At 39.0% G+C, this 18,597-nt stretch overlaps 1 protein-coding gene across 8 annotated transcripts in view; it reads right to left on the reverse strand.

Annotated features, from left to right (window-relative positions):
- The window catches only part of ERC1 (ELKS/RAB6-interacting/CAST family member 1), a 282,351-nt gene that overhangs the window by 181,540 nt on the left and 82,214 nt on the right, over window positions 1-18,597 (reverse strand). For all 8 annotated transcript variants that reach the window (XM_069003679.1, XM_069003676.1, XM_069003675.1 and 5 more), the window contains one exon: window positions 13,856-14,023. In XM_069003679.1, the coding sequence (XP_068859780.1) occupies window positions 13,856-14,023 (168 nt within the window). The remainder of the gene's footprint in view (window positions 1-13,855; window positions 14,024-18,597) is intronic.

The following is an 18,597-nucleotide window of genomic DNA, read 5'->3' on the forward strand; positions in this document are numbered from 1 at the left end:
AAAGAATATATATCTATATGTGTGTGTGTATATATGTATTACTGTACCATATTTGTAAAAAAGCCAAAAAACAGAAATAAAAAGTATATACTATTTTAATTATTAACAATCTTTTTTCTTGCTGTATTTACTTATTTTGCAGGCTAAAGGCAGCAATCTGTGGCTAAGTTAGCAATGCTATTTGTAGTGTAAAGGTACACCAGGCTACACTGGAATCATCTGCTCTGCACACCGATTTTCTCGTCAATAATGATTTACTGGGATGTTTTTTCCAACATTACCAGTTGTCAGGCACTATCATGTTTCAGCTTGGGTGATTTATTCTTAGTTGTGTGGAACTAATTATTTTGCCTCCCAGCCCTGACGCACAGGAGCAGAGGCAGGAGAAGCTTCCTCTGGCATTCTGCTCCAAAGGCAAGGAAGCATTCTACTTCTTGCAAATACAGACTCGGTGAAAAGCCCACGCAGATGCAAATTAAAAACAGCCCAGGGATTCAAACAAAACACATCTAGTTAAATATCCATCAAGGCCACTAGATTCCCAGATTCCTCTAGTTAGAGGATCCTGCATATCATGCTTCAGCCAAGAAATCCTTCCTCAGAGACAGCATCCACCCTCTTGCCATGTCCTGGGGCATGAGGAAATTGAACACTTCAAAAACAATTTCTATTCTATCAGTGACTTCTGAATAAATGAAGTGGGTTTGTGAACTGGTCATTAAACCTCTTCCACAATCAATTTAACACTTGATAGTGTAGTACACTATTCCTTCAGTGTAGTACAGGAGCAGATGTGCAAAAGAGTATCTCAGGGGTCTGTGTAGCCTTCCACTTTTTTGATCCTAGCTTTCCTCTGGGGGGAGCAGCACTGTAAATAGGATCTCAATAATCAGATGGGTTTCAGAAGGTTTCTGTTCCATTCCTGTGGCACAGCCATCCAAATAAACAACAAGGTCACATAAGCTGTTACCTCTCCAAACAGTTCTTCACTGGTTTTGTAAAGGCACTATTGGTCACCCCAGCACCAGGGTCGATGACCACAAGGAGATGATGGATTATCACCTATCACAGGCAGAAGTGTTTCTTTCCACATCAGGAATATTAACATGAGGACAAAAGAAGCATTTTTGGAAGGGAGAGTGAGTGAGTAAGCAGGCACGTGATGATAGAACAGCTATAGCTCTGTCTAGGTGGAGACATGCCACTCCCTTTAATGTAAAATTACTAATTTAATAATAAAAATTGGAGAGCCTACAGTCATACTTGAATTGCTGGAATCCCACAGTATTTGAGAAGCTGAAAAAAATGGGCTTGCATCAAAATCAAAATGACAACATAACAGTTAAAACAGACATGATCACATAAAAACCATTTTAAAAAAATACTGCTTCAGGGGAAAGGGTAAGAGGTTGGTGAGAGATCACCTTAAGTCCTTGGAGACTGTTCACAAAAGCTGTACTACTGGATTTATAATCACTACTGTATTTCTGAAAGCCACTTTTTGGAGAAGATAATGGAAGTCTGTAAGCAGATATCTGGTCAGACTTCTGAGATTAAGCTCCAGTTTTATCAATGTCACACTGAAAACCTCACCATTATAATTGTCTTCCTATTGCAAATCCTGCAGAAGTACCACTAGAACAGTCCTGCCTGGATTGCAAAAATCTGCATTTAATTTAGCATTACAAATCCTGTGAGTGTGAGAAGGAAGGTCTGTCACACGAGTGAATAGCACTCCTATTACTGTACTGAATCATTACACTGAAATAATGTTCCTGCTATTAATTTTAAAGGTTAAATTCCCAAGACTAGCAACAATGCAAAGCTTTAGGCAAAGCATGACTTCTCACAAGGGTGAGATTTTTAAGTTGTTTTAAAGTTCAGGACAGATCAAAACAATTTTCCATTTTTTCAGTAAAATTTTGGCAAATGCAAATCAGGGTTCCTTCCAAAGTTCAGCTGCACTCAAGTATGCTTTTTTTTACTTTTAGATCCAACCAACATGAACATGGTCACATTGTTGTCAAGTAATATTCAGAGATTCTTGTTCTTGAATCATCATACCAAAAACCATCCCAGGGAAGACTGGATTAACTTTTATTCTGCTTCCCAATAAAGTTTTCTTTTTACTGCTCCTCTACTTTGCTGCTTACCTGGAACATTACTGCCTTTGCAACATCACACTGGAATACTGTGCACTTTGGAAATGTCCTGATGTTGCTGAATTTAAAATAGTAGAATTTTGTAACACCTTGAACTGATACAGGGAGTCTTACATGGGCTAACAAAGGAATATAAGGGTGCCTTAACAAAAAGAACCAGGCTAGAAAGGGTGAGGTGAGCATAGAGGAGGACAGGACTAAAAGTGAATTTAAAATGGCTGAACTCCAGCATTCTGGCATATTTTACACAATCATCCTGATGAACTAACTGCTACACAGGGCCCAGTTAAAAGTCAAAACAGCTCCCAATTAAAAAAAGAAAAACCAACAAAGTTGTTTGCTTTTCCAGGTAATAAAATCTTTTTGTGATTTTTACTCTTGTGATCTCCAATCTGCAAAAAGTCCTTTGAAATTAGCATAAAGCTCTACAGTGTTTAGCTTTCAAATAAAGTATTTTGTTGCTATGCAGCTTAGAAAGGAAAAAGAACTTATGTTTGTGATTTCTACTTAAAGCAAAACCTTAATTGTCAAATAAATATATGGATCACAAACAGGCACATTGCTAGTGCTTCAAAAGGAAGCAACTTGCAGACAGAGAAAAAAAAGTCTAGGAACTGCAGGACACTTCATGAAATTAATGCTTTATTCTTGACCTAAGCTTGCAATCTGTTTGACTTGAGAAAAGAATGGTGTGCAGGAAGAAGTGCTGATTCAAGAAAAATTGATCTAACTTGTATAGACAGTTAATTTTTTTGTACCTCTAGTAAAGGAGCAACAAAGAATTGACATTGATCCAACAGACTATTCTCTTTCCATTGCCTTTTCATACTAGGGTGCTTTGTGAGTAGATTTATACCAGCCAGAAAAATAGTTAATCTATATTTACGTAAGTAATCTCTAAGGACATCTATTTCTATCCCTTTGTTTTCCTTTGTCCTCCTTTCTTTTGCATACCCAGCCAACCTCTGGTAGCACCAGTTTGCTGACAGATCACTGCAAAGCAGAACTAAGAAGAACAGTCACCATAAAGTGAATTGTAATTCTAGTACCTTCAGAATAGCAAAGGTTTTTTTCATTTTACTGTCACATTCCCTATAACTAGCAGTATTTAAACCAGATCTTTCAAATCATATTCTCAGAATGTTACTATCATGTTTGCAATCCTTCTCTTCTGCTAATAAATAGCTTGAATTTCCTTCAAACCTAACACAGTCCTGTCACTAAAGTTTTCTATTTCTGAAAACTGATACTGAGAGGCATTTTCCTTACAAGCTTCTAAAGACACTCCAGCACAAATCAGGCGGAAAAAAAAATAAAAATTAGGACCCCAAGAGTTAAAACTGATTTTTGAGATGGTAAATGTCCCGAAATTCACATTTTCAGGGGAGCCAATGTATATGTTGTTCTTAAGCGTTGTCTCAGTTCCAAAGCACTGCCTAGAAAATATTACACATTAGCAATGACTCACATCCTTAGACAGCTGTAAACCAGTTAAATTTAGTTGAGGAGTTGCTTCATTCTGAGGAGGTTCAATGGTATCAATAGCCTAACCCAGTTAAAAGCAGAGCCTTTGAACCACAGAATCCTTCCATGGACACTGGTCAGTACAAGGCAGGGGTCTGGCCTGAGAGGGGAGGCACTCTTCCTGGCCCACTGATAGTGACTGGGTCTCTATGCATACAGATATTAATGTGAATGGACAACACTTCATGTAAAATGCAGTCAAATTACAAAAGTGTAAAACCTGCTCATAAGAGATTTGATTCAGCAATATGTGAGCCAGTTGGTTGGTTACATATGGTTAATTACATAATCCACTGAAAATTCTCTATCACTGGTTTATCTTCAAGCTTCTCTGGGTGACCCCTTTTGTTGGTATTCATCAGGTAAGAGATTACAGCCATTATGCATTGCTAAGATTTCAACCTTGGTTGTTCTTTAGGACAATTTGTTGGTTCCAACTTGAGTGTGATACTTTCATTCCCACATGGAATTCAAAACAAAACACTGCTATCATAAATAGCAAAAAAAAAAAAAATAGTTTGAACTCTGGTTCTCCTCTTCAATGAAGTTTAGATATTACTCATTTATTTCATTTATACTGAGAACCATAATTGAAATCATCTGGTAATTAATTTCCCAATCTAATTAAGAATAACATCCATTTTGTTAAAATGCTGGCCTAACCATGCAGAATAACATCATGGTAATTCTCCTTTCAGCTGTGTCCTGACATTATGAAGCAGTCTCTAAGACTGTGTTTTCCAAAGTTTTACTCCTACGACCTACCAAACACAAAAGGATTAAAAACCCAACTATTCTGAGGACATTTACTCACTCCTGTTCCAAGTCTCTGAATAGGCTTTGACAAAAATGTGCACAGATTTGACTTAGGAAAGTTCATTACAGAGAGAACACAAATACCAGAAATTGGAGTAATTTCATATTGATGGTTCCCAAATGTTCAAAAAAAGGAAAACCAGAGTACTTTACTGTGCAAGGCTGATAAAACAAGGGGGAAAATTGGACCTAGGAATTGTTAAGTTAGATCTGATACTCTATTTTGTAAGCAGAATAAAACTAACAAGTTGCGACGCTGCTTTTAGAACATCTCAAGGTTCACAAGGTTAACACTTAAAATAACATTTTAGAAGCGTAAAGTGAAAAAGTTTCCACACTAACAATTAAACTTCTTTACTTGGATAAACCATGTGCTGTATTTCATTGATACTTATTGTGAAATAGACTGTCTTCATTCTATGGCAACTTGATCTCCTTTACTCAGCTATACTGATGATGTTTTCCTGACTTGCTTGAGATTTTGGTTTTGGTTCTACACAGAGTAAGGATACTGTAATACTGATAGCCCCCTGCTTAGAGACACACAGTACAGTGCTACATATCACACCCTCAGTGCAGAAAAAAAGGGGGCGAGAAAAGACACAAAGAGAGGAAACTCTTAACTCCTCAGAGCACTGAGATAGCCAAGAATGGAAATCAGGGAGCAGAAAAGACCAACCATTGAGGCAGACCAATAGGCAGGATGGGAACATGGGATTTAATGTAGATTATAAAGGAAATCCTCACAGCAAACTAAACTCCATTTACATTATCATTCAGGATCGCTCAAGCAGAAAGCTGTACAACTTGAACAAAGATTTTAAATTAAATTACGATTCAGACACTGAATTACTTTGCCCAAATCATTGATTTATTATGATCAAAGATACACTGTAGACTAAAACTGTTCTAACCCTGAGGGAAGAGCTCCGGAAAGGAGGGATGCTTCTAATCCCAGTGTAAAACATGGCCAGTCAACTGTGATTGTCCTGCTTCATTCTCCTAGAAAGGATATGGAGTGATGAATAGGGAGGGATTAGGAAGTCATGCTGTAAATACTAAACATGAGAGAATGTGTGTGTATTTTTCAGTACTTAGTTATCACTGCTCTTACAGAATTACTTCAGAACACAATAAGTGACTAAATATCAAACTCTCACATTAGTTAGTGATCCATACTCATAGACCCCCCCAAAATTTTAAGAACCTAATGTCTTAAATTAGTACCATCATTTGCTAGAACCTCTTCATCATGAAGAGGAGCATCCTAAGTATCAAATGCATGCTATTCTGAGACAAAGGGACCTTAGTTTCTTCTGCTGACACTACTCCATGCTGACCAGTTTTCTTATCCTTTGGCTGAAATCATAGATTTGAAAGCTGTTTATACACTTGTGCCTTATGACAGTCCTAATGACTGTATAAATATTGTGCAGAGACCCTGCTTTGAAGACTGTGCAGCCTAGTGGGTTCAAAATTCACTCCTGAATCCAGGAAACTATTGATTTAAACTGAAAAATTACTCCTTCTTTGTTCTAGTGAAGATCCCTAAGTTGACTAACACCATCACTAATGTCTGTTCCAGACACAGCTCAGACAAAATCCCCAGGGGCAGAAAACGCCTGGTGACCAAAGCGCTGGAAATTCTGAAGCCTTGCAACCCAGAGAGAGTGAAAAGCCATGTGAGGAAGACTGATGTAAGCAACCTCAAAAATGGGACACACCCTTGGTTTTCCTTCCTCTTCAATCATAGGGAAGTTTGTGTTTGTCTTGCATGACAGTGAATACACCAACAAAGCTTATTAGCTTTATCTTGCCAGAAAAACTACACATTTAATTCAGAATGAAGGCAAGGGGCCCCAGAGTTGGCTGTCTTCCCAGATCCCTTCAAGAAACCCAAATTTGTCAGTCCCTCTGCCAATGAGTAATGTCCTGTCTTGCCAATCAAGAGGTTATCTCAAGGCCCAAAAAGGACATAATATTAAAGTGACTGCTCCTCTCTGAGGGATACTAAAAAAGTTCCTTCCATATATGACAGATTTGCTGAGTTGTGGTTTCAGATAATACCAGAAACTCCAATGGAGTTTTCTTGTGACTGGGCTGTTGCTATCGGTCTTGTGTGACACTTACAGCAGTGTGCATCAGTTAAAACCCCGCTTTATCCAGCTGCAATAGCTGAACGACAGAACCAACATCGTTAACCTCATGGGCCTGTTTTCTTTCTTTGTGTGAGCCTCCTTATCTACAAGGATTACTTCAGAAAAAAAACAATCAAGCACTTTAGTTACTAAAGTTAACAGGCAAGATTCTTTAACATCATCCATATAAATGGAGAAAGCATTCCTTACATTAGTTCTCAAAATAGGAAATTGACTTGCTATTTGGCACACAGAGCAACGTTTGATTTTTTAAAAGAATATCAGCATACATCTGGGAATATAGGTACATATGCTGCATATAATAATTTTTTTTGTGGTATCACAAAATGCACCAAAAAAAAGTGGCAATATAAAAACAAAGAAGCACATTCTCCACTTAAAATTCTAAATTATAACATAGGCAGGCATAAAACCTTCTTTTGAATCCAGTAGGTTTGTCTGCCATAGATGCTGCAGTAGCAGTCATAACTGTGCACTAAAAATTACTGTAATAGCATAAATAGTATATTCCTGGAGAACACAGTCACCTCTACCAGCACCTGCAAACTATGGACTATCTGCCATGGAAAATACTGTCTTCAAGCTAAGCCTGTGGACCTTTTAGGATCCATATTCCAAATCAGAAAAATGTATGTTATTATATATGGCTCAAAAGAATCAAAGACACCGAATCTTTGGGATCTACCTGAAGCTGCTGTGACAAGCTCTATATGGTAATAAGCCACCTTTAAAACTAAACTAGCAAGAAGCTGAAAAGTGATACGAAGAAACTGTGCTATTCTCCTGCCCTAATATCATCTTACTCAAGGAAGGAAAAAAAACCCAACAGCACACCACGTCACCTGAGCTGGGCTGCAATTACTCTGAAAGGTCTTAATGGGTTGTCAGAGAACTGGAACATCAAAATGGAAGGGTAAGAATCCTACTTTCAAAGTGGTCATGGCTCACTGTAAAATGAAAATAAAGTCTGTGTTGTGTCCTAGTTTTCCACGTGGAAATTAAACAACTAATCTCCTACCTGGATGGCAGAAATGAGAAAAACCTCACAGGATAATTATGCTGAATTTGAACTCACTTAAGGAATCCTTTTCAGTCTTCTTTGGTACTTTCATTGCTACCACAACTAGTATTTTGAGAGAGATGAGGGATTAAAAGCCGGTCTAATTTTTCCTATTATTCCTCTAACTGAAGATAATCTAAAAATCCCACCTCACATGGTAAAGCAATTCTGAGGGTATACTGGTGAAAAGAGAAGCTACTGTAGCATCTTGGAGTCAAAGGGTAACCAGTAAGCCAGAACAGCTTCTAGAAATTTCTAAAAGGCACAAATTTCAATTTTGTTTTGTTCACTGATCGTCAGCAAGCCTATAACAGAAAGGTCTGAATGAAAGAAAAAGCAGCAGCAGAAGAGGTCTGATATCCCTTCAGGGACACAGAGACACAAGTTCCCCATGACACTCCAGGACACATCTTTGAGGTCACATCTGTCAGGTTTAATAACGAAGCTGACACAAGCCTGCAGGGATGTTTGTTCTTTTTTGTGGCATTTGAAATCTCTGAACTGGGTTTAGAACCCATACAGTGGCATGACTTGAGACCTGGAGTAACAGGAGCAGAAGTACAGCTCTTTCTGACAGAGAGAGACTTAGAGAAATACTCTTGTAATTGGGCTGGATAAACCACAGAGTTCCTGAAGAAGAGTACCTCTTTCATCAGTTCTAGCTGAGCAGAAAGTCCAGCACATCCACCTTTACCTCCCTGCAGAATCTGGGCTGATGAGCTGGGCCTGAATGGTGCTCCTCCTTAAATGTTCATGATTCAAGCACATAAAAAGCAGAGAATAAGCTTGCCCACAGGAATGTTACAGAAGCAAAAAATTACCCAGTCTGAAATAGGAGGGCACATGCACACACACTTTGTAAAGATGAACGTGCAGCCCATCCTTGCTGGGACAGTCTGTGCCCTTTGCTGCCAAGTTATTCCTTGCCCTGCAGCTGGCACAAATGGAGACTCGGACACGCTGCAAGTATGACCAAGCCATTGCCTACAGTGTGGACACTGTGGGGCTTTTAGGCACTAAATGCCATCATAGAGAGGCTCAAAGGGATCTCTCCAAGTCCAGCCTGCATTTTATGAATTCTTAGAAAACCATATATTCACTCGCTTGGTAGGCAAGTTCAGGTCACACCTTGGATGAAACTCCCATAAACTGAATTAGATGTTTGGAAATGCAGTTCCTTTTCTGAGTTCTCTCATCTCCTCAGGGTTGGAGCAGAGGAGCTGTTTGAGTAGGTAAACCTACTTCAGAGAAGAGGGAATAGACAGAAAATAAACTTTGAAGTACAAACACTGCCCTTCAAGGTTAGGAATCCTAAACCAACACTGCTGTTGTAGTAACTATGAGCACTACTGATTTTAAACTACTGAGTTACACATTTCATTTGCAGCCCCTCTCCTGCCACATGATATTTCTCACCATTAAGCATAAGATATTTATTCTGATTCCTAAGTTTTCTGAAAAGCAGAGAACATTAATGTCCTGTGGAGAAAGGCAATGTTTCTTATTCAAAAGTGCAGGAGCATTGGAAACCTTCCCAAATCCTAACTAAACAAGTCAGCACAGCCACCAACAAAAAAAATAAATCTGGGTTCTTCCTTTATCACAGGTCCATTATCACACAGAGCATGGGGAGCTGCCAAAAACACTGCTATGCCCAGACACTAAAACTTGCATTTTATTTGCCTGCAGCTGCATTGCACAAAGAAGGGAGTGTTAGCCCCCCTCCCCAAGACAAAACATGACCTACCCCCAAAGCAAGAGGTGATTGATTCCCTGGTTTGGTTTTTTTTTTTTTCTTTCAGTGTACTATTACTTATCTTTTGTCCCAAATGCTATTTCCCTAAAATGCTTTGATTGCAAAATACTGATTTTTTTTCCCCTAATTTCTTTACATCCTTGTCTACCAGCATAGATAGCCAGATGTAGCAAAAAGAGTAATGAAGCACCATTTAATGTTTTTCAGGTTCAGATTTCAAATTTGCCCAGCATGGACCCTACTTCATTTTCAAAGACACTCTTGCCTGGCCTTGCGTTCTAACAACATTAAATGGGATTTTATGCAAGATCTATTTTCAATGAAATGAGAAAAAAATAATCCTGAAGCTCTATAAAACTAAGATTTTGCATTAAATTTTCAGACATAAAGCCAAAGTCTCCAAATTTCTAGTATTTGCCCTACTTCTATTGTCTAAAATAAAGGTACTACCAAGCAGCATCACTGTATGAGCATAGAACTGGAAAGACTCCAGGATTTAAAATGTGAAGCATGTGGTTTCCTCAGCAACCTGGAAAATGTATTTTGGTGCCTACTGGGTATCAGTAATGATGCCAATTGTCATGTTAATTTTTCAGATCTTTGTTGTTCATAATCTTCTTCTGTGTCTTTTAACTGATCTCTAATCAACCAGTAAACTTTCATTCTTTCTTCACCTTGACTTTTGGATGACTAAAGAGTATCCTTTATAGTTCACCTCCTTTAAGCAACACAACCATGGTAACAGTTCAGAAAGCAAACCATGAGGTGGTCTGTTAATGAATCCAAACAGAGACCCAAAAATAAAAGGTGCATTTTAAGTAATTTTTTGTTTCAACAGCAGCAATTTAGGATAGCACAGTTTTGGGCACCATGCCAAACAATTCCTTGTCATGGTCACCAGAATAGGTGATTACATATCTGAAACAGTCACAGAAAATAAAAAAAATGATGAGATCCAAATACCCATCTGATGTGGCTACATTCTAGTACAGGCAACCTCTAAATTTCAAAAGAAGCAAACAACTCTTCTTAAATGGCCATGTTAGGCAAGTTAATGATTTTTTAATAAATTCTGTTCTTCTCAGATCTTTATCACTTTAGCTTTTGCTACCAATTTTCTTTGTGCCTAGCATTAAAAAATATTAGTGTGCAAAATTTAGTTGATTAGAATCCAACCTCAAAAATATCTGAGTACCTGCTGAGGGAAGAGTCCTTGGTGAAAACTGATTGGATAGTGTCTACTAATCCAATTCTTAATTTGGTTAAATTCCTTCAACATGCCAACAACCTTTACCCTGTTCCTTCTCGTGACTGCTGCTTTCAAATACATATTATTTCCACAGAAAAACATTAATTAACACTATATAAGAAAAGCACTTTTTGTACCACGTGCCTTTCACGATCTTCCACTGTATTCACTTAAAATGCCTGAGCACCATTTAAATCATGTCAATAAACTTAAAACAAACATTTACTATCAGATAACTACGCCAGCAAAAGAAAAACCCAGACAAACCACTATCTATAATATCTATGACCTCTGTACATTTCAAACTGTACCTTCAGCTCTTCAACTAGAATGTAAGACTAAAACCTGATCTGTCTGACCATGCCAGTTTGTAACCAGAGCGAGGAATAAAAAGACTGTTGTGCATGGAGGTAAAAGTTTAAAGACTCCATTTTTTTTTTATGGCAATAAAATTCTGAACAGTTCTGGAAGGTCTGAAAGATGGCACTTGGATAAGGCACAAATCAAGATGTGCACTTTAATAAGATGCACTCCAGAAATGCGAAAACAGAAAAAATAAATCACAGTTTACAAGGATTAAAAGAAAAATATTTATATGACAGGAGCTACAGGCTTCTAAGGTTCCAGACAGAGGGCAGAAATAGCTATGTGTGCAGTCATAAAAGGACAGCCATACATACCAGATAAAAATGAGAATTCATAGTTTTTCTCTAGCACCTGAAACAGATTTCATGCAAGTTCTCATAACTTCCACAGTAATACATATCAAAAAATCAGACCAGTCCTTCCTTAGGTATATTCTCAAGCTCTGCTTTTCTGTGGAAAAATTTTAAAGAGAACAAGAAAATGCAAAGCCCTGTCTATAGAAAATCCCACACCTAGTCTTCAATTCCAGGTCTGGACAGGTAACTAAAAATCTGAGTTAAAGACATCAATCCTTGAACTTAAAAGGCCTGAATTTCTAGTTATTTACCCCAGGCTATACAAAAAATAAAAAGTAATTCCATATTGCACTACAAATCTCAGATAAAAGAATTGTCACCTGGATGCTCCACAAGAATATTCTAGTTTAGCTAGTTAGAGAAACAAAAAATGATCTTTGAATTTACAACCCACACAATTTAACTGTTCATGTTAAAGAAAATGCCTCCAGCTAAAGCAAATTCAAATCTCTGCATGTGATTCTAGTTAGCAGCAGGAAATACATGTTTTTCTACAGATAAGTTATATGGCTTTTACATGGCACAGGTTGCCCAGAGAAGCTGTGGATGCTCCATCCCTGGAAGCATTCAATGCCAGGCTGGACAGGGCTTGGAGCAACCCAGGATAGTGGAAGGTGTCCCTGTCCATGGCAGGGGGGATTGGAACTGGATGGGCTTTAAGGTCCCTTTCAGCCCAAAGCATTTTATAGTGGTTTATTTCGATGGGTTTTTTTGTTTTGGTCTTGTTTAAGAAGTTCAGAGACAGCTTTAGAGAACACCACAAACTGCAGTTCATTATGGTAGTGTTATCTCAGTGGAGCTATCTTGGAGAGCAGGACCTCAAAGCCTTCACACCTAAAAGCCTGGTCCTTTCTTTCCAATCTGAAGACACCAGGTGCTTTTACTTGAAAGCAGCAGGGAATGGTCCTGAAGAAACAGGTCAGATGTGTGAAGACACAAGATGAAACTGTCTCAATATGGATTACAGTGGTCTCAAAAAAAACAAGTATTAAAAAACGGGTAAAAAGAGAACCTTTAGCTGCCTATAAATGATCTAATGAAAGATCATTCTCAAGTGTCAAGAGGAGCAAGAAAACGTGGGAAAAAACAGTGTAAGAGTAGGTGGAAATAAACCAACCTCAGTGACATTTAACATTTACACAAATGTCAGATTCCCCACCTCCTGGTTAAACATTCAGCTGGGATCCCAATCTGTGTCTGGTGGGTGCATGGCCAATTTTGTAAAACAAAAAGAAACACAGCACAAAAGCCAGAAATTTGCGTTTCTAAAAAGATGAACAGTCAAAAAAATGAGACTGTGAAGACTGGGAAGTAGGGCTCTGCTCTAGAATTATTAATGACTTATTTGTGGCTAAAGTTCATGCCTGAACTTGAATTCCCACATGATGTTTGCTGTAACAGAGCTGAACATGACCTAAGCCCTCATGATTTATGGCTATAGACGAGAAGAAAAGGCATTGGCCAGGCATCAGAAATTAATCAATATTCTGAACTATTAATATAACCAGAATTCCACAGAATTGTTTAAAGGTCTAGGAAAACAATACAACAAAAACCCCCACATCCACAGCCTAATACATTGAATAAGAGCTCCAAGAACAGCTTCTCTAAAGATACAGAGAAAAAAATATTCTTCAAATTAAAATTTATTGCAAAATAACATTTCTCTCTTTTTACCCTGTGTAGAGGAAAATTGGGATATTCTGTGTGTGCAATTTGCCAACAATCATCCATAATGACATCCATTGCTCTAGGACTCCATGCCCTCTGGGAAACCTCTCTAATTTGGCTGACAGGGTCTACATTTTTTTTCACCCAGACCTCCACCAGTTCACTGATAAGGTCTGCATTTTCTTATCCAGAGAGATATGAAGGATAGTCTGATTATCCTATTCTAGCAGTTCCCAAGAAATATTAATTATGAAAAAACCACCATTTGTAACAAAAGTTACACAAAGTTCTTCACAAACTTTCCAAGTAGGTTACAGAGAAATCATCCTGCTTGCTTCTACTGATATAACTCTTCATTCATTTAGTCACATCCTGAAGTCCTAGCCAGCCAGTGCCCTGTGCTTCAAATCAGTGTGGCTTTGGTAAGGTGCTGCTGGGTGTGAAAGGATTGATTTTTCAGATGATGTGCCCTCATAAAAATGCCTCAGCCACTGGTAATATTAAAATGGAAGCAGAAGCAGCATATGCAATCTCTGAAAGGCAACAACCTCTGCTTTGAATTCTACTTTTTTTGTCAAAAATTCAAACTGAAATTCATCCTTCATCATATTCCCATTGCATCAATGGACTCGAACATAAATCTCCAGAATGCAAATTCTAGTTCAGACTTTTTGACAGCCTTGGAAATCGAGATGCACCAGAGGTGTTTATCTGACTTAGAGCTCTCCAATCTCACCTTCTTCTGAAGAACATTAACTTTGCGTTCCTTCACCTCCAGCATGTCCTTGAGGTCATGGATCTCGCCTGCTTGAGTCCCCTTCTCCTCTGCCATCTCCTGAATCTGCTTTGTCTTCTTGTTGAGCATAGTCTCCTTCTCTTCCAGACGTAACCGCAACGCATCCACCTGCGTGCAGAAATGCAGAACAAGCTTTGTTTAGCACTGAAGGAAAGTTAGAAAAGTTAAACTACACTTCCACAGGGGAAATAGTACAAATAGATTCAGAAATCTAACACCACTTTATTTAAGAATTCAACATATATAATATTGGGATAAAACAGTTATTACAAGTGACAGGAGACTAAACAGTAAAAATAATCAACCACGTTCTTCCCAAACTATATGAGAATAATGCTCCTTCTTGGAAAACCTCAAATCATACTTCTCACATAACTCAGGCTTATATCATACAATACTGAATTTTTTCTCCTCAAAGTAGAAGACAACATAATGTGTTGTTGAGAAGTTCTCTCACATGCAGGGAAACTGACCCCTTTACTTGAAACATTACTAATATTCAGAGAATAAACATTGACCCCTTGTACCAGACAGTCGCTTTATATTCTAAGTTTTAATCACAATAGTAGCTGAGCCTGGAGGTAATGAAAGCAGAGCTCTTTGCAGCCACTGCAGATCCAAACTGGAAAGAGGTTACCTTAGGATGGCTAAGAATATTTTGGTTTAAAAAGCAAAGCAATAGTTTATATATAACATGTTTTCTGCAGCATGCAGTTTTATATTAAAGGTAAAATTGAACAAATGACACGGTACAGGACATTGTGGGTGCAATTTGGACACAAAAACACACTTAGAGCTCCCATGGCCTGAGTGAATTTAGAAACACACTCTGGAAACTCTGTGGTGACCTCACACTTCAAAACTGCATGTTGAGCATCTTCTGCTTTTCCTTCTGCATTTCTCTTCCATATGTGAAACAGAGCTCACAAGACAAAGGAAATGGGAGAAGGAATCAGAGCTACCTGAATATAAATTTGATGAGAAGAATAAGGTCACCAGAGAGCACAGACTAATCTCAGAGACCATTGTGGAATACGAAATCCAACACCACCAACCTGCTCACGGTGCCAAAAGAAACCCACTGACCCCTGTCCGCTCGCCATTCAGACAGAGCTCAAATCTGCCAGTTGGCTGCTAATCGTATTTGACAGTATCAGATTTGGTTCCTGTTAGCTGAATCCATTACAGGACATCAGTCACACAGAGTAAACAGGCTGATCAATGAATTTCTTGCTCCTTCTGCACAGCATAGACTAGCAGAGGGACGAAGTGAAAAGATGACAACCGCTGGACAACCCCAGCTGGGTTAAGAATTTAGGAAGTCATTATCCTTATGGCATTTTGAGCAACATTTGGTTTTAGCATGTTATTTTAACATGTAATTCCATTTCATTTTGAGTTGCTAATGGAAAAGTAGTCTGTGAGGCTCTGCATTTCCAGTGTGTGCCACACAGACCCCGTTGCTGTTTTGTCTGACTCCTTTCACACAGAGCAGTAAGCACTTGCCAGGGGGGAAAGGAGCTGCCCTGCTCTCCCCATCAACGTTGCAGCCCCACTGCCACCTCTGCCCCTGGAGCCTTCTCACTTACACATACGTTATTAAAATACATTCCTGACCTCTCACCCAGCAAGTGGGGCATGGAGTGTAGTCTGCAGGGATATTGGAGTACCAGGTCGTACCCAAATATGATTTATAGGACAGCTAGTGTTTGCAATGAAAGGTTTAGCAGGTGGATCAGGCTTTGTCTTTTTTCAAAAAACACAGTTTTATAGATTGATTAGGTATGGTCTTCTCTGGGAATCTTTGATATTAATGCTAAGGGTCACTTTTATTAATTCTTGAAGGGAAACTGAAAATCTCCTTCACATGAAAATCCAAATACTCTCAACAGTTGTGTTGCAAAATATTTGAGACAGTCCAGATGCCTACAGCACAGTGTTAAGTGAAAAGAGAACATCTGCAAATAGATATTTATCCACAGAATGCTTTCAATTTTCTGATTGATTATTCTCTTTGAACTCTATATTAGCTTATGGTTTGGGGTAAATTGCATTCCTGGTTTTATTTGTGTGAGGTCCTTGCCTAGGAAACCTTAGAAAACACTTTCAAAAGTATTTTCAAAGGCTGGCAGGACACACAATCATCACCTTAGCACTATTCCCGGCAGAACACTGCACTTGTTTATTCATGTCAGCTCAGTTTATGCATGGCATCCTCCCACAGCAACAAGAACTGAGGTCTGTGGGAGTCAGGTGATGCCAACTTCAACAGAGTCAGCTCAGGACCTTCTCAGTACACGGAAATGAGCAGGCAAACAGCTACTGAGGTGCTGACACCCCTTCTCCTGAATTTTGTGCCTTGGATGGTGTTGTCCTAACCCTGGGTTAACCTAACTGCTTTCACAGGAATGGACTGCCATGTCTTTAACTACACATGGCAGGTTAAACCTTACAGGGCACCTCAGGCAAGTCCCTCGTGCCACAGCGGGCTCGCTCAGCTGCCCTGCCTGCACCACCCACCTGCCCCTGGAGCTTTAGCACCATAAACACACCCTGAACACAACAGCCCCCCCAGGCACAGGGGCCACAGGTACCTCTCTCCAGGTGGATACCACGCACAAGACTTCAAATCCTTCACTGTAAGAACACTAGATGAAGAACTGTGTTGGGAACCCCTGATTTGTCTTCACAGAGTTTTCCAGTAGCTGTAAATAACATTCTATGTCTCTCTTCTTAATGTGTCTGGCCATACATGAAACATGTAGAAGTCCAAATTTCTAAGGAAAATTCATCCCTTAGTAGCTCAAATTACTACCAAAATAAGCGCAATAAATGAAGTAATATTTAATATAAATCTCATCTTAAGCCTTTTTTAGAATCTTGAATTCTGTAATGACAGCCTTAGCATTCAGAATATTTCCAAACTATAGGGAAATCATTCAGATATTCAGAAGTCCACAGTGAGTTTCAGACCTCACTCTCTTTCTCACTGTGCTCCTGAGTTTCAGGAGCTTGCATTAACAGGACTGAGATTGAAAACAAGGGTTTTTTCTGAATTTTATGATCATCTCCACCGTACAGTAGCAAGCAGAGTATTCTGACCCTGGTGATTACCACTTTAAGATGTCTGTGATGCCTAGAAAAAACAGCGTGCTACTCTTTTCCTGAGTGGTTCTTCTCATCTACCTGTCACCTGTTCAGACCATGGCTGAACCATCATTTAGATCAGTGAACCACACCATACTTCATTCAGTGGCACCCGAAGGTACAACCTTCCCTATGCTATATCCAAGCCCCAATTTCTCTGTAACAGCAAGATTCTGAATTTTAATGCTCTGTAGGTATGACTACAGTAGAGGCAGCAAAAGGAACAGATGGAATACCAAACCTGAAATGTGTGCTCAGAGCCTGCAAAGGTTTCTAACAGGAGCCAGCCACTTTTTAAAGCAGATGTTGAAGTAATTCTATGTCAGCACTCAAAGATCATTGAGAAATGCACAGAGACATGAAATTAAAATTGGTATGCGAGCTGAGGGTTGCTTTTCACCTTCTGGAGCTATTGTTAGGTGAAGTCTCCAATAATGAGTACATTTTAAAAAGGATCAGTTTCGTGACATTCCATTACTAACTTGCAAACATATCATATAAATACAAAAAAGGAGTTCAGCCTTTTTACTGATAGCGTAGTCTGCAATTAAGACTTTAAAGCTATGTTTATTGACTGATTTGAATCAGTGGTGGTTCACAAGACTTAATTCTCTATTTTTACCATTGATCCTTCTTTTTAACTAGATTAGAGTTGACTCTTCAGCTCCTTATACCAGTTGCAGCAATATCCAGTGTGGTCTGTAGATGGGAGTGAGCTCTTTGTGAACACTGAGCTCCCAGCTGTCCAGACAGCTGAGTCACATTACACAGCCCTGCCATGGAGCAGAGGTGCACATGCCCGGCTTTGTGCAGAGCCTCTTGCTTCCTGCCAGGGTTACAAACTCAGTGCAGGACAGATGTACTGCTCCCAGGCCTGCTCAGGCCAGAAATTAGCTCAATTGTTCCTCCACAACCTCTAGCACAAGACACTGAATGCCTGAGCACAGTGAACTCAGTCCTGTGAGCTCACCTCAGTGTTGGCAGGTGTCAGCACTGGGTCTTCAGGTAGCTGGTGCTGAGCAGTGTTGTTGGAAACACCCAGCTCCCATTTGGACACTCCTCACTAAATGTAATCCACTCTCTGCCTCTGATTTGCCACAATCTACTGCAGTTTCAAAATGCCAGTAAAAGCCCCAATAAAGAAAGATCCTTAGAAAAATTTATGTTCTACTGAGACATTCAAAGCAAATAAAAACTTCCACATGATTAGATCCATTTTTCTACTGAATATTAATCTGAATTTACCATAGGAATGGACCAATTACAGAACCATGCCAGCTTAGGCAGTATACAAAAATAAAGGAGAACATTCTCGCTGGTTAATGCAACTTCCCACTGAAGCCACATAACTTCTGGCACTGACCTAAGCTAAAGGGCTCACTGGGTAAAAACTTTATAAGGATAAAGCCTTAATTCCAGCATAAATACTAACTTTCATTTTGTTTTGTTTACAAAGTGACTGTACAATTTTAGAGCTATTTTTAAAGGTTTATTCACCAATTGAAAAGTTAACCACAATATCCTCTCCACCCAAC

The sequence above is a fragment of the Aphelocoma coerulescens genome, chromosome 1A, assembly GCF_041296385.1.
Source record: "Aphelocoma coerulescens isolate FSJ_1873_10779 chromosome 1A, UR_Acoe_1.0, whole genome shotgun sequence".
NCBI lineage: Eukaryota > Metazoa > Chordata > Aves > Passeriformes > Corvidae > Aphelocoma > Aphelocoma coerulescens.